Here is a 17,690-nt window from a genome sequence, read left to right on the forward strand (position 1 = left end):
TGAAGCACGGTAAAGGTCAGGGGGATGAAACTCTCCTACAAAATCGAACCTCGAAAAGTACCTAAGAAACTAGCGCCATCTAGTGTTCGAGGACCGTAATTTTTCTTCATTATTGACTAAAATAAACACTAGAGGGCAGGAGCTTCAGCTAGGTTTATGCTCAAAGCAAAGTTTTTGAAGTATAATTATTCAAATATTTATATTACTTTTTCTATTATGTTATAAAAATACATAATTAATATTTTATGTAAATTTTTTAAATGTTGATTTTTCAGTCGTCATTTTCACTACGGCAACATCCGGAAAAATCTGTTACCTGTCAGCCATATTTGAATCACTTGTTATCTCTCGTTTTGTTCGTTTTGCGTTTACTTTGTTTTTGTGATATATTTTTTTATACCGACTTGGCTTGTTTACGGATTCTGATTTTCCTGAGTGCAACGTATTACCTGGCTTGTTATTTGGACCCCGAACTGATAGCGTATATGATAACTTGGCTTCTTCACATTGACTTCGATTTTAAAACTTTTACGATTTTGGATTTTGAAAATGCCGAAAGCATCTGCATTAAAATGTTATTTTGGATGTATTATCGATGGTAAGTTCTTATTTAGTATGTTTTATTCAAGTAATTAATGATTCATTTCAACATTGACTGTGTTTCGGATGGCACGTTAAACTGTAGGTCCCGGCTGTCATTGAACATCCTTGGCAGTCGTTACGGGTAGTCAGAAGCCAGTAAGTCTGACACCAGTCTAACCAAGGGGTATCGGGTTGCCCGGGTAACTGGGTTGAGGAGGTCAGATAGGCAGTCGCTTCTTGTAAAGCACTGGTACTCAGCTGAATCCGGTTAGACTGGAAGCCGACCCCAACATGATTGGGAAAAGGCTCGGAGGATGATGATAATGATTCATTTCAACTTTGTATAAATTCTGTACAAAATAAAGTACCTAACATTTTATTAAAATTGTATTTAAAGGACCGCTACACCGATTCCCGAAATGGGAATATCCTCACACGGAGAGGTTTAATCAGTGGAAGTCTGTACTCAGCATCGCAACCCAAGAGAGAGGAAATAATTACATATATCGACTTTCCTCTGAAAAATGGTCGTAAGACGGGGACAGCTAGTTTGGAGAAAAAAACGATTTAAATTATTTTTCGATAAATTAATGCTATTGTGACTTTTAGGTTACAAATTTTTACCTGTTTACTGTTTTAACTACCTAACGAAGAATTTATTAAGCTATTTGCAAAATATAAGAGTATATTAAAAAAATAAATTAAATTTGTTTCAAAAGTAAATAAATTAAAAATTACCCAACTTATGGCACTTTTTTACATTAACGTGGCAGCGAAATAAAAAAATATCGTAACACAAAAAACATTTTTTATTTATTGTTCTTCTTAATATTGAATCACAATTTTCTTTATTTTCGTCACTTTCAGAATTTAAAAGTTGAAGTAACTTTTTGCCCCTGCTGTCCTTAAATCTGTCACACATTTTTATTCTGAAATCAATAAGTACAAGTTTAGTATGAACAGAACCATCAATATGAACGTACAGTAAGCGCGCGATTTGAGCGCAGTTCTGAGGAAAGTGCTAGTGATGCACACATACACTAAACTGCAGGCGCCCCGCTCCTCATACCCCGACTGCACTCAGATCGCGCGCCTATTTGTAGGTATTGATGTTAATGTAGGTAAATTATACAATAAAGCTATGTAGCACACAAACAGTCATAACCTATTCAAGGCTACTTTTAACTAAATTTTGTAAAACAATTATCTATAAAAAAGCGCCACAAAACAAAATACAACAGTTTTTTACCCAGCTACAACATAAAGATATAACACAACGTTGAGTGAAATAGTATCTTAACCGATGTTATGACACTTTTTTAGATTGAAAAATTACATATTTTCAAATTACGATCGAAAAAAACAGTACTTTATTGTGATACTGCAGTTTTCACTCTTAAATTTACAAGTATTGTGAAAAAACTTACCCAAAGTATGGTCATAAGACAGCTTACGGCGATTTTCATGAGCACTGACACACGTTCACAAGACACAAGCTCCGATACGTCACTATCATAGAGTATAGTAAATAGATTGGGAATAGAGAACCCACTTCGATTTTTTTCTGCAACCTTCAAACGATTTTTGAAGCGCCATCTGGTATCGTCTGCCGAAACAAATTGTTTATGTGTGCGTACATCCCATTTCACACACATGTATACATCAGTATTGTCTACAGGTTATTCGTCATCTCGACAGACTAAACTCACCATTAAAGTGTCGAGTTGGTGAAACTCGAAATTTGTACATTTATCATGTCGTCAACTCGCCACTCAAGATTTTCATTCGTGTCCAGTTAGTGAAACTTAGATTTTATCACTTTTATGTTTTCGCCAACTGGATACATTGTGTCACAAACATCATCGGCCACTGAACGTCCATTTTGCAAACGTTTGAAACGCGAAAAGTTGATTCCCAAACTTGGCGAAAACATAAAAGTGATAAAATCTAAGTTTCACTAACTGGACACGAATTAAAATCTTGACGTGGCGAGTTGACGACATGATAAATGTACAAATTTTGAGTTTCACCAACTCGACACATTCGTGGTGAGTTTAGTGTGTCGAGATGACGAATAACCGTCTATAGATATTCTAGGGGAATTTGTTCATACGTACGTACTTACAAAATATAGCCACAGAATGTAGAAAATAGTTATTTATTGAAATATGGAAATACAACACAGATTACTACAACTCAACAGAACAACGTTATGTAGGAACATTTAGAAAGTACTTAGTAGGCGACCTGGAATTAAATAAAAATCATATTTACTTATGTTTATGTTTATTGTAATAAATTTGTGCTGAAAGTTTAGTTTCATCATCCTCATCACGATATTGGATTTTACCTGATAAAATTCGATTAATTGAGCGGCACCAACTATATACCAAAATATTTATTGTAATGTTTTCAAAAACATTTCTTAATTCTATCTTGTGGATATCGCAGGTGAAAGGATAATCCACAAATATGTCTAAAAACATTTTTATCTTTTCTTTTAATTTAGTTTTGGCACATTCTTTTCAAAATTTCTACTACAATATTTTGTATGTCTTTAAAACTTTTTCCGCCACTATATTGGGATACAACAGACAATGTTTTCCTTTTGTATATTCTTTTGCCCTTATATAACTATTTGATTTTAATTGACTGTCGCCAGTTAGTTCAGTTTTGCAGTGCCTGCATGATTTAGCAACTTTTTTAAAACATTTAGCCAGCACCCACCCACATACATAATTGGCCTGACCAGCATCAGCAGGCTCAGAATTTAAATTTATAAAAGGCACCTCAATTTCGTCATTTTCTTCTTGCTGAAATGGTAGAACCTCATTACTGGGAACATTAGAAGTGTTTTCTAAAAGTTTGTCTTCCAAAAAGAAACTCAATGTCTGAAGACAATCATTGTCATCATTTTCACAGTTAGCGTTAAGTGAATGGGGTGAGTTATAATTATTTAAAAGAAGTGATTTATAGGCACCTTCAAAGCTAATTGTGTTGGGTGCCGTATTCCTCACCCCAAAACTTCTAATGTTCCCAAAAAAATTTTCCAGTGGGTCCTGGTTAAAGTTTCTGGTCATCATTGTATCAAATAAATATTTTGGGATAATATTTTCCACAACTGTTGCATGCCCTCAATAGTACGTATAAAATTTTTATTGAAGGTACCGAACTCGTTTCAATTAATCTTATTTTATTTTCCTTTTCTTTTTTAACTTTAATAAATTTTATTGATTTTAATACCTTTTTGGCATTTTCCCATAATTCATGATGAGGAGAATTGTTTCTAACACCACATTTATACATTTTTCCATGTATCATATTAAATGAGCTTGAATTTAAGGAATCAAATAAATTGTCCATCATTTTGGTAAATGTAATTACTTGGCGGCACTCATTAGATAAATCGCCCCTAGCAGATAAATGTTCTGCAGCTGTAGCAACACTGCGGCTAAAAATTTGGGTTGCGTGTTTGACCTTCATTTTTTTTATTTTCTCCACATAAATATGTTCATCAGTTAGTTTCTGACATATTTTAATTCACCATGTAATTTGTCCGCTTCATAAATTTTCTGGTAATATTCCCATTTTATCGTCTTTTCAACCTTTTCTTCGAAGTCGAAATATTTTAAGTCCTTCGTAAGTAAATTGTTTCTACCCTTTCAATAAATGAGGGACATCAAATAATGGGATAATTTTAGATTTCCTACTTCCATTACATCATGTCTCCATTCCTTATTTTCTTTTATGAATTTTATTCTACTATCTTCAATAATTTCATTCACTACACTGACATTTACTGTGCTTTGGTCGCACACTGTGCACAAAATATTAAGCCCTGTACCCTGAACATATTTAATGACTTTTATAGTCAAGGCTTTTAATTCTGCTTTGTTAACAGAATTTGTAAAAAAGTATGCAACAGGCTGTTTAAATTTTTCTTTAATCCTTTGACCATGTAAACTAAAACATGGTCAGCAATTTTACTACGCCAAGCGAATCCCTTTAATTTATCCTTAGATCCGTCGTAATGGATCTGCGGCGATATTGACATCTCGTCAAAAATAAGACAGCAGAGGCGATCTTCTGGACTTAATTCCTTCACAGTCTTTCTCATTTTTATGAATAAAAACTTATTTAGCCCCGACTCTATTTCAATTTTCGCAAGAAGCCTTTTAATGATTTTATAGAGGGCAATGTAAAGTATTTATATAAAAGAGTATAACTCTTGGGACTCTTTTGTACATGGAGAGAGACAAACTTTTTCCTTTAAAGTAAACCTCCGCCCACGAGCTCTCTTGTGAGTTTGGGTGTACTGCATGTTTGTGAATATTTTTGCTGCAGTTGTCATATTTCTCGTTATTTTTTAAACAATTTGTATTGCTAATTTTATCAACGCTGGCTAATCTTTCTTTCAAACTACTACCCGTTTACGTAACCGAATAATTTCGGTTTTAAATTCTTCATTTGGAATCTTGAAATCTTTAATTCATTCTCCAGCGATGAAGTTGATTTCAGTTTTTCTGCAAAAAAAACTTTTACTTTACTACTTTCCACACCCAGATAAAAGTAGCCTATGTATAAACATTTTTTTTGGATATCTTATTGTATAAACTACATTGGCACTTACTTTTGTCTCCTTTAAGTTTCCGTCTTTGTTGTATACCATGTTTACTGCAATAATTATGTTCTGCTGCTATAACACACGCATTGGGAGGTGCAGCTGAAAATAAAATAATAATAATTCACCATTGTCATTGTAAACATCAAAATTACTAGTGTGAGTTACATGAGGATTATTAACCTAAATTGTCATTACAATAAATCAAGTTGAAGTGTGTTTGTAATGACTACACAACAGTTACATATTACTTAATGCAGTAATTAATTATGGTAGCTAGTTAAACATAATTTGAGAATGTAGGTAGCCAAGCGTTTACATACCAGTGATTATTTGCTTTGATGTAGAAGGCAGATCCCATATATTATGTTCAGGCATAGGAAGTTCAGTTGGTATATGTGGAGTTGCAGGAGGCATATGAGCATCTTGTGATGGAGCACCTGGAAATAGTAAAAACAAGTCTAAGATCCCACTAAACAACAACCTTCACCGAGTTGGTTAAGGGGTGAATGAACAGTATTTTATATCCAATTAAATATTACTATACTGCAAACAGGTGGCCTTAAAGGTATCTATGAAAAAAATGAAATTTAAAAAGCGTCGCCCCCACCCAGAATACAAAGGGGGCGGGATTCTCCATCGCGATTAGCTCCGGTACCCGCCTGGGGTATTATTACTCTATTTCGTAGTCGCATTAAATTATATTAGGAGCAATGTTTTAAAACTTAAGAAAAAGAAAAGTTAAGAGGTGAAAGAGAGAAGGTGACTGCAGAGTACATATTTTAAAGTAATAAGATATATATTTTATCAGACACTGAAGAGAAGGTAAAGGGAAAGGGAAGGTTAGTTGGGAAGTTGGGACCGTTAGTTGGAAAGGGTTAGCCGAGGTGTTATGACTATATTTTCTGATGGTACCTCATGTTTACCAATTGGCACAGGGTCGTCTAGTTCTTACTGACTTCTTTAAGCGTTCATGCCTTCCCCCATCACGTCAAGGTGGCCCCATGGGGGGGGGGATTATTATTATAAAAAAAATGCAGTATTTAATTATGGCAGCTAGTTAAACATAATTTGAGAATGTAGGTAGCCAAGCATTTACGTACCAGTGACTATTTGCTTTGATGTAGAAGGCAGATTCCATATATTATGTTCAGGCATAGGAAGTTCAGTTGGTATATGTGGAGTTGCAGGAGGCATATGAGCATCTTGTGATGGAGCACCTGGAAATAGTAAAAACAAGTCTAAGATCCCACTAAACAACAACCTTCACCGAGTTGGTTAAGGGGTGAATGAACTGCATTTTATATCCAATTAAATATTAATATACTGCAAACAGGTGGCCTAAAAGATTTCAGTTCAGTTTAATTGTGAATAATTAAGAATTTTGTTTTCTTAATGGCAATTTTAACTCAGTAGGTGGCATTGCGATCTAGTTCAAGAATAAAGATCTAAATCTTACCCTGAAGATGGAGAGTAGGAACAGCTATGTTATTTAAACGGTTGTTGCGATTCTTAAACTTGTCTGCAAAATGTATGTCACAGATGACTCGCTTTCTGTAAAATTTGATATCATCTGCAGTCTCCAGTTTTCCACCAACTATATTAACCCAGGCTTTGAATAACTCAGGATTCTTTTCTGGGTGTGGAAATTGATGTTGTGTCACACCTGAAAAATAAATTACAAAAATATGAAGTTTGTATGCTGATATTGTATAGTGTATGTATGAATGAATACCTATTACCTATGTATGTGTGCGCGTGTCTATCTATGTATGTCTATCTTATTAAATCATGTATCATTTCATATGGGATTCAGTAATAAATGGTTACTCGTAAGGAACTGTGTTTCTCTAAACGCCCAACCTTATAATTGACTGAGTTGGTATCTCCCGTGATGACAAGTTTATCCGGATGACTAGGAGCTTTCAGGAGCACGATTCTGGGGCCCGATTCTGTTAAGTTAATAATGTCAAAATTGAATAGAAATTGCATCGCAACAGCTTTTTTAACCATATCGGGCATTCTGTTACTAATATAAGACCAATCGTATTCCAACGACATTCGATTGGTTTGCGATTGGTCTGCCATTTTGGTCTATATTACCATAATATTCTTAGTCTATATTGCCATATCGTAATCAAATGCAGACAAAATGATTCATTATTGAATGACAGAAAAGGATAAAACGTTTATTTCAAAGAAAAATTGCGCAGAATCCTGCCCTGCTAATTTTACTTTAGCGACATGCGATTCACATCCGACTGAGATCCAATCACGACTCAATTACGATTGAAGCGTATGTGGCATTCCACTATTTTTCTTTTAAATAAACGTGTTTATCCTTTTCTGTGATTCAATAATGAATCATATTGTCTGCAAACGATTTACGATTGCAATATGGCAATATCATCATCCTCCGAGCCTTTTCCCAACTATGTTGGGGTCGGCTTCCAGTCTAACCGATTCGAATTATTCCCAACTAGCGACCCGCCCCGGCTTCGCACGGGTAACAGTATTTCTCCATTATTTAATAGATGTTATTATACATAAAACCTTCTCATGAGTTACTCTATCTATTAAAAACCGCATCAAAATCCGTTGCGTAGTTTTAAAGATTTGAGCGTTCATAGGGACATACAACATGACACATGACAGAAAAAGCGACTTTGTTTTATACTATGTAGTAATAGTCCCTCTAGCTGTCCTCCGGTGATAGCCGGAATTGTCTTCCCAGTTATCACCGGGTGACAATTTGTGCCGACTGTTCCTTTGAAAACTGACTAGGGGACAAATGGGAAGTCTATTTCTCAGTTGTCACCGGGGTGACATTTGCTACGGTTCCTTCTTCCTTCCAAAGAAAAAAAATGTAATTACCATAGATTTCAGGTTTTTATTTATTATGCTACATAGAATCTTCCAAAGAAAAAAATGTAATTATCATAGATTTCAGGTTTTATTTCTTATAACAAACAACATTGTGTTTCCTTTAATAGGTACATCACATATTATTAATTTCTATTAACACCAATCGTTTTCTTAATTTTATTTAATTTAACAAGATTACAAACTGTGTTACAAATAAGCATGCGACTAATAAGCACTTTTAACTTAACCATTAGTGATTATCTGTGATTAGTATTAATTAAAGTTATCTGTGATTGTGCCTATTATAGGAAACATAATGTTGTTTTGTTTTTATAGTAGTATTAACTACTATAAAAAATCGATTTTTGTAAGCCTGTTGACATTGTGTTAGTTAAAATAATAATATATATATTTTTATGTGATTCTATGTAACATAATAAATAAAACCTGAAATCTATGGTAATTACATTTTTTTCTTAGGAAGGAAGAAGGAACCGAAGCAAATGTCACCCCCGTGACAACTGAGAAATAGACTCCCATTTGTCCCTCTAGTCAGTTTTCAAAGGGAACAGTCGGCACAAATTGTCACCCGGTGATAACTGGAAGACAATTCCGCTGTCACCCCGAGGACAGCTAGAGGGGACTATTGGGAATAATTCCCGGATTCAGCTGAGTACCAGTGCTGTACAAGGAGCGACTGCCTATCTGACCTCCTCAACCCAGCTACCCGGCAACCCGATACCCCTTGGTTAGACTGGTGTCAGACTTACTGGCTTCTGACTACCCGTAACGACTGCCAAGGATGTTAAATGATAGCCGGGACCTACAGTTTAACGTGCCATCCGAAACACAGTCATTGGTTTCTAAGATATACTTAGAAAGTACATACAAACTTAGAAAAGTTGCATGGGTACTTGCCTGACCTGGAATCGAACCCACGCCCTCATACTTGTGAGGTTGGCTCTTTACCCACTAGGCCACCACGACTTTGAGGCAATATGGCAATATAGACTAAGAATAATATGGTAATATGTACCTATAAACCAAAACGGCAGACCAATAGCAACCAATCGAATGTCGTTGGAATACGATTGGTCTTATAAATATTAGTAGCAGAATGCCCGAAATGGTTAAAACTGATATTGCGATTTAATTTCTATTCAATTTTGATATTAATAACTTAATGATACTATTAACAGAATCGGGCCCTAGGTACTATGAACTTGATAAAGAAAGCACTTACCCGGGTTGTGTGAACATCCCAATTGCACCGCCTCGGCATGATTATATGCACTCAAACAAGCGTCTCTAATCGCTAATAACACAATAACAGTGTCTATTTCACAAATATCACAAAAAAGGCGTCTTTATCGCAAATAATACTAAACACTAATGGCGTCTTTTCGCAAGTTATGTGAAACAATGAAACAGAGGAGCACAGCTCAACTCACTCACTAATTCACCGAAAACACAGCGGATGAGTAAAACTCAAATCAACGCAAGTCAACAGCAGAAAACACTTAAATGGACGAAAACTTAACACACAAATTGTATGTACTGTACTCGCCATTAAAATTCAAATTCTAACTTCAGCATTGGCAGTTGGCACGGTTTATTGCCAACCAAAAAAATAATTATAGAAAAATAATTTATGTATATAAAATAGTGTACAGATTTAATAAAAATAATTGATAGATTTCCTACGTAATACTAATATATAAAATAATTTTTAGATTTCAATAATTTTAGTGATATTTTATGGAAGTTAATTTTTGATTAAAGAGCCATCTATTATCACTTGAAGATATTAAATACTTTAGGAAGAGGATTGCAGATGGCGCTTTTCTAAATTTTTTACCGAAATCTAGTCAAGTACGGCAGTGACCAGCCCCTGGTCACTATTGTAGAGGCGGGAGCGCGCAATATCGCTCCGTAAAAAACCGTCACTTACGCCATCTAGTTAGTTTTTTTTGTACTACAATTGTGGCGGTTTTATTGATCGATAAAGAATGAAAAACTTAATAAGACTGTATTTAAATCTGTGTTTCTACTTTCTCTTATGTTACGACAGTTTTTTAGAGGAAAGTCAATATAATTCTGTTCGTATATGCCACAGACATTTTGAAGAATATTATAAATCACCGAGTAAACTTTTGACCAGAAATGCAATACCTACATTGAATTTGGGTATGTATTTTTACTAATTTCTGGTTTACTTTTTTGTTATTTTTTTGAAGACAAAACAACTATATGTTTAAAATTTGTATGTTTATATACTTAGCTGTTCAGTACTAAAGGAGAATGGCAGATTTCGTACCGCATATTTTTGTCGTTGTTCAGTTATAGAATTTGTACCAATTATTAAGGCAACTAAGTCATTTATTTTCATGTTAGTGTAGTATTTTTAGAACTCCGCATTAATTAATTATATCAATTAAAAGATTCAAGTAATTAAACGTAATATAATCTTAAACTAAACGCAACTAAACGTAGTTCTGTTTTTAGAAGTTGCCATTTGTAAAATATCACGAGGCTCGAAATGATAAATAATTATTTAAACATAGAAATAACAGTAAATATAATTAACCAATTACATATTATACCTTAAAATGAATAATTATTGCATACTATCTTAATAATTAACAATTTAATTATACAAATTATTTTCACCATCAATGTTTTTATTTTGTATTGGCAATTATTTTATTGACAGGTAACGGATATCTTTCAGAGTCTAGTCTCTGTCTGTCAGTGTCTGTTCAGTTCTTTTTGTGGTTCTTTTGGATTGTGGTTTGTTACTGCATCTGAGCAATTTCAGCAAATTATCTGGTCATTTTTACGTTGAGTCGAGGAACTGCTTCTCCGTACTCTATCTGTTGATAGTACTTTCGCGAAAGGACGCTTTATTACTTGTGTTGTGTGTGTGTACGTGCTTTAAAATGACGAGTTTGCAATGCATCAATTGCAACGTTCGCTTGTCGCGAATACGAAGGCACGCTTTATCCGATGAGGGTGAAGACATCGTCAATACTATTCGGCTGTGGACATATCCTAGAGATGTAAGTAGTATTCAAATAACATTTTGCGTACGAGTGTGCCAGTTACGAAGTGAGAACTTTTACGTGTTAAAAAGAAGACTCACCATATAAACTACACGATTTCATACTAAAATAATATGAATGTACCTAAAACTAATCTTAACATTATTTGAAAAAATAACAAACATTGTTGTGGTTGTAAAAATATTTACAGTTTGTCCTGTAAACGATCATTGTTGTGTTTGTACATTAACAAACATATAAGTGATCTCTTACATGTATTGTTTACTTGCCTAACTTGGTTTGTGTAACACTGTTAAAATAGATATTGAAAGCAATGTTGAATCATACTCAAAATCACTTAAATATTTTCCAGATAACACCTGCTGACCATGTTTGCCGCACGGAACAAATATTTGAATGATCTGCAAGTAGTTGTTCTGGGTCTGGGTATTTCTGCACATGAGTTTCTATGTTGATGAAATAATACTAAGAATAGATTAAATAATTATAAGAACAATAAAATAGATGTGTATTCCTACAAAAACAAAGTTGTTTTATTATACCACACTCGAAACCCGAGAACTTGACCATTATCAAACTGTTGCAGTCCGCTGCTGGACAGGTATCTCCTAAATGCACTCTACTGAGTGGGTACGATCCTTATCTATCTATCTATTTACCTAATTGTACGTACCTACCTAAAACACACCCAAGATTAAGAGACAAGCTAGGTAGAACATTTATTTTATTATTACCATAACAATGTTTATGTACCTAGCTAAAACAACTTACATGGGTACACTGTAGTACATAACCTTAAAAAACAAAACTGGTTATAACTTTTACTTCAAAAGTTCTAAAAATCTAAGAATTTACAAAAGGCTTGCCTGTCATATTACCCACCAATTATAACCCATAACAATGTTTATGTACCTAGCTAAAACAACTTATATGGGTATACTGTGGTACATAACCTTAAAAAACAAAACTGGTTATAACTTTTACTTCCCAAGTTCTAAAAATCTAAGAATTTACAAAGGGCTTGTCTATCATATTACCCATCAATTAAAACAAAAAATATCCCAAAACACGAAATTTTATTAGCGGTACGAAAGTCCCATACAAGCCTGCCATTCGCCTTTACTACTGTTACTATGGCCACTTTCCGGCTCCATTATTTATCAAACAAGCTTGAAATACCAAAATAACTCATCAAAATAATTTATGTACATACATATTTTCATAAACGTTTAAGACTTAACATTTCATGACATGATATTAAGATTTTCAAAAATATATGATTTTAAATTCTCAATTTTTCTTTAATCTCAAGTGATATATCTATATTATTTATGTAGCAAAGTGAGTAAATTTTTTTATTTATGATAATTGTTTTTCTTATCTACAAATTTTATTTACAGACTTGTCACAAACTGTACAAGTAACTATGCCATTGGCTGAGCAATTTGTTTTTGGAGAGGCATCAGCATCAACTCCATTTAGCGGTCAGTATAGAACATTCAACAAACTCGATAACCATATGAACGTTTTTGTTTCTTTAATTAAAGAATTCTATGACCAGTTTTGGGACTCCGTGATCAGAAACTACCATAAATATTTAACTTTATTGTGAAAAGTGTTGATAATTTATACATTAACATCATCAAGCTGAATCATGCTCTTGCTATAGCGGCATATTGGGCTGACATAGTGTAGTATCAATATATGACATGTCATCGACATGAACGAAGAATCAAGCTGAAGTGTTTGTTTGTTTGCTTGAACACGCTTATCTCAATAACTACTGGTCTGAGTTTTAAAAAATCTCCCAGTGTTAGATAGCTCATTTAGCGGGGAAGGCTACAGGCTACCTTTTTATCTGGGTGTGCATAGTAGTTCCGATGGGACACCGTTTTAACAGCTGACGGTAGCTAGTGTTTCAATATTATTGTCTATTCTAATATGCAAATATTTTATTTACAGACTTGACACAAAATCCACAAATAAATGTGCCATTGACACAAAGTCCACAAATGACTATGCCATTGGCTGAGCAATATCTTGTTGGAGATGAACCAGCATCAGCATCAACTCCATTTAGCGGTCAGTATAGAACATTCAACAAACTCGATAACCATATGAACGTTTTTGTTTGTTTAATTAAAGAATTCTATGACCAGTTTTGGGACTCTGTGATCAGAAACTACCATAAATATTTAACTTTATTGTGAAAAGTGTTGATAATTTATACATTAACATCATCAAGCTGAATCATGCTCTTGCTGTGGCGGCATATTGGGCTGACATAGTGTAGTCTCAATATATGACATGTCATCGACACAAACGAAGAATCAAGCTGAAGTGTTTGTTTGTTTGCTTGAACACGCTTATCTCAATAACTACTGGTCTGAGTTTTAAAAAATCTCCCAGTGTTAGATAGCTCATTTAGCGGGGAAGGCTACAGGCTACCTTTTTATCTGGGTGTGCATAGTAGTTCCGATGGGACACCGTTTAAACAGCTGACGGCAGCTAGTGTTTCAATATTATTGTCCATTCTAATATGCAAATATTTTATTTACAGACTTGACACAAAATCCACAAATAAATGTGCCATTGACACAAAGTCCACAAATGACTATGCCATTGGCTGAGCAATATCTTGTTGGAGATGAACCAGCATCAGCATCAATTTCATCAAGAGGTCAGTAGTGATTGTTTTTGAAAATTGGTTTTTAATTTCCAATAAAAAAGTCGTGGTGGCCTAGTGGGTAAAGGACCAACCTCTCAAGTATGAGGGCGCGGGTTCGATTCCAGGTCAGGCAAGTACCAATGCAACTTTTCTAAGTTGGTATGTACTTTCTAAGTATATCTTAGACACCATGGACCGTGTTTCGGATGGCACGTTAAACTGTAGGTCCCGACTGTCATTGAACATCCTTGGCAGCCGTTACGGGTAGTCAGAAGCCAGTAAATCTAACACCAGTATATCCAAGGGGTATCGGGTTGCCCGGGTAACTGGGTTGAGGAGGTCATATAGGCAGTCGCTTCTTGTAAAGCACTGGTACTCAGCTGAATCCGGTTAGACTGGAAGCCGACCCCAACATGATTGGGGAAAGGCTCGGAGGATGATGGCTTTTAATTTCAAATAATGAATAATCTCAAAATCTATCTCAGTATGGTGTGTAAAACTTCCCCACTTCTGTAGAACCCTACATGACACGCTGCCCCTCTACAGTTTTTAAAGCATACTTTAATGATTTTATTACCAATGTCTTATATAAAACTAATATTAGAATTATTGGTTATTTCAGCCACTGAAAAATGCTTTAAGAAGCGAGAATCGAATGCAATCAAAAAGCTCACGCGAAAACTACATGAAATGCGCCAAAAGTGCAAAATGCAATCAAAAAAAATTCGCTTTGCGAAAAAATTGACTTTGTCAAAATCATTTCTTGCAACCATAGAGAAATTACCTGATGCAGCACAAATTTTTATCAAGTTGCAGTTGAAAGGCACTAAGAAACCGAGAGGAAGGCGATACACCAGAACTGAAAAAATAATGGCCTTGTCCATCTACAAGCAAAGTCCTAAAGCGTATAACCTTTTGAAGAAAATGTTTATATTACCTTCAAAACGTTGTTTGCAAAAACTTCTGAGTTCATTCCAAATGAAACCTGGCATCAATGCTGAAATATTAGAAAATTTAAAAAAGCAAGTGCAGCACATGCCAGCAGAAAAAAGATTAGTTAATTTATTATTTGATGAAGTGTCATTAGCGCCTGGGATGGTTTATAATGACTTTTTAAATGAAATTATTGGTTTCCCTGATGATGGCAGTAAAAAAACAAAGGACATTGCGGATCGTGCCCTGGTTTTTATGATAAAGGGCATTAAAAGTAAAACAAAACAACCCATACTATTTACATTCACAAAAAGTGGAATAAAAAAGCAGGAATTAAAAGATTTATTAATAGAAACCATCAAAAGTATAAATAGTACAGGTTTAAAGGTGGTTTCAACAATATGTGACCAATGTCCTACAAATGTTGCAGTCATAAGGGAATTAAGGGAAGAAACGCAAAAAAAATATGCTGTTGAAGGGAAACCAACGCAAACAACGTTTTTTGAGGTTGATAAAACAAAAGTCTTTCCATAGTTCGATACGCCCCACTTATTAAAGGGTGTCAGAAATAATTTATTGAATAAAGACGCAAAATTTATGCTTAATGGACAAGAGAGATGGGCAAAATGGGAACACCTGAAAATGTTACTGGCCATTGATGTTGGTGATGATGAAATTCGTCTAGTTAATAAGTTGACTGAAAGTCACATAAATAAAGAAAAATTAAAAAAAATGAAGGTTAAATTAGCTGCGCAAGTATTTAGCCAAAGAGTTTCATCAGCGCTTCGGTTTTCAGGAAGTAAGTGCATTTTGTTAACATTTGAATTAACATTAAAAACTCTGCTATTCTGAATTCGACCTTTTGCAACCTCGTGCTTTGAGCAGTAGTATATTTTTCATTTTTGACTAGTGTGAAGTCCTAGTAGCCAATAACACGGCAAAATTACAATCATACATACACACATGCAAAAATACAATCTTTCCTCTTTATAATAATAGTTTTTTTTTTTCAGAACATGGAATTTTGCCGGCAGAATGCGAGGGAACCGCTGATTTTCTTTTAATATTCGATAAATTGTTTGATTCTTTTAATGGTCATTCCTATCAAGATGATTCAAAACTGTACAAGAGTTGTGTGAAAAAGAATTCCCCTCACTTCCAACTATGGGATGATTTACTTCCTACATTAGAATCAATTAGATTTAAATCAATCAGTAAAAAAAATGGTATTGATCAAATTAAATATGAGATGATTCCTTCAATAAAGAATTGGATACTTAATATAAAAACTTTTAAAGAAATGTGGGAGTATTTATCATCCAATTATAAAATAACAAATTTAATCACAAGAAATTTTAATCAAGATCCATTAGAAAACTTTTTTAGTAGTATTAGAAGCAATGGTGTCAGGAATATAAATCCAAATTGCTATCAATTTATTAATGCATATAAAACATTGATTGTTAACAATTATAATTCACCACATTCTGCAGGTGCCAATTGTGAAGAAGATTATAATTCAGTTATGCAATCATTATCATGTCTAATCGGAAGCAATCGGGCTGATTCAAATACTGTTGATTTTGCATGTAACATTGATTCCTTGCTTAATGTGATGACAGAAATAAAAAAGAATGATTCTCTATTGCATGCTGAATCGAAAAAATATGTAACAGGGTATGTTATTAAGAAATCAAAGACAAAAGTTTTCAAAAGTTGTACTAATTGTGTGAATAATTTGTGTAGATCTAGTGCTGATTTGGAATCGTTTAATTATGAAATTGATTATACAAAAAGATCATTATTTCACCCAAGTGACAAATTTATAGATTTAATGAATAATATGTATTATGTGATTGTTGCATGTCTTCGAAATAACCCAACATCAAAATTTTTGAAGGATGAAATCAAGTTTTACATTGATTGTGCATGTGATTTTAATATAATAACTTGTAGAAAACATAAAGGTGATTTGATTGATTTCATTATTAATCTTTCAATTAAATTGATTGTACATAGTTGGTGTTTGGGGGTAAATAGATTATTAAATGGAAAAATGAGATGTTTTGATAGGAATGACCAAATCAAAAAGCAAGCATATGATTATTATAATAAGAGAAAAAAATAAAAGAAAATAATAACTTAGTTTGTTTTTATTTAATTTTTTTCAGCCCTGGATCGTTTAATAAATCATTAAATGATTGAAAATACAACTATTTACTTTAAGTTTAGTTCAGTTCATAATTATTGTTGTATTTTTGATCATTTAATGATTTTTTTATTAAAAATGACAAATTAAGAAACTCTGGTACTACTAGCGCCACCTATAGCGCTGTTACCCAGTTTGCGCGCCATCTAGCGTTTGGGGGAAATATAGTTTTCTGAACTCTGGCTCCCAGAGTGGCGTATCTATACCAGTATTAGTGTATAATCTATGGTAAAGGTACTACACAATCCCATTAGTTCTTGCGCGGCCCAAAAAGATGTCAGCATGATCGACAGGGCCCGCTAAAGCCACTGCCATATTTTCGAAATTCGTTGGTTTGGTAGTTTATGAAATAGATTGCTGTCGTGGTAGAAACAACGCAGCAAAGTGAAACCGGCTTTTATGATGGCATTATTTTTTAAAAATAAACTCATCTAAGGGTCAATTCCCACTGAAAGAGCAGCGGCCGGCAGCGGCCGGCAGCGGCCGTAATTGCAAGGGATTGAGCGCGAGCGCGGCGGTTACATTTTCCGTGCTCTTACGGCCGCTGCTCTTTCAGTGGGAATTGACCCTAAAAATCACTGCATTATCGATTTAGGTTCTAGCAAACAATGTAATTCAAACAAACGTTAAAACGGTAAACAAACGTTTGAATTATCTAACCGATTATTTCTGCTGCTGTATGGAACCTATACAGGTTATACTGGTAATACTGGCTTGAAGGCAAACATGCATCAAAGCAAATTAAAATTA

General features: G+C 34.2%; 1 protein-coding gene and 1 long non-coding RNA gene across 2 annotated transcripts; one reads left to right on the forward strand and one right to left on the reverse strand.

The window, feature by feature from the left end:
- Positions 1 to 317: 317 nt before the first annotated feature.
- Positions 318 to 16,876, forward strand: LOC135117346 (uncharacterized). Its single transcript, XM_064036412.1, has 8 exons — positions 318 to 598; positions 980 to 1,085; positions 10,158 to 10,255; positions 12,531 to 12,614; positions 13,093 to 13,212; positions 13,691 to 13,810; positions 14,421 to 15,530; positions 15,745 to 16,876. The coding sequence occupies exons 1-7, from the start codon at positions 550 to 552 to the stop codon at positions 15,263 to 15,265; spliced, it is 1,422 nt and encodes a 473-aa protein (XP_063892482.1). The 5' UTR covers positions 318 to 549; the 3' UTR covers positions 15,266 to 15,530; positions 15,745 to 16,876.
- Positions 1,374 to 3,089, reverse strand: LOC126053817 (uncharacterized). The gene is made up of 2 exons (XR_007510483.2): positions 2,010 to 3,089; positions 1,374 to 1,511 (listed from the first exon to the last, which is right to left on the reverse strand). It is a non-coding gene; the product is annotated as an uncharacterized LOC126053817 (long non-coding RNA).
- Positions 16,877 to 17,690: the final 814 nt, after the last annotated feature.

The sequence above is a fragment of the Helicoverpa armigera genome, chromosome 9 (assembly GCF_030705265.1).
Source record: "Helicoverpa armigera isolate CAAS_96S chromosome 9, ASM3070526v1, whole genome shotgun sequence".
Taxonomy (NCBI): Eukaryota; Metazoa; Arthropoda; class Insecta; order Lepidoptera; family Noctuidae; genus Helicoverpa; species Helicoverpa armigera.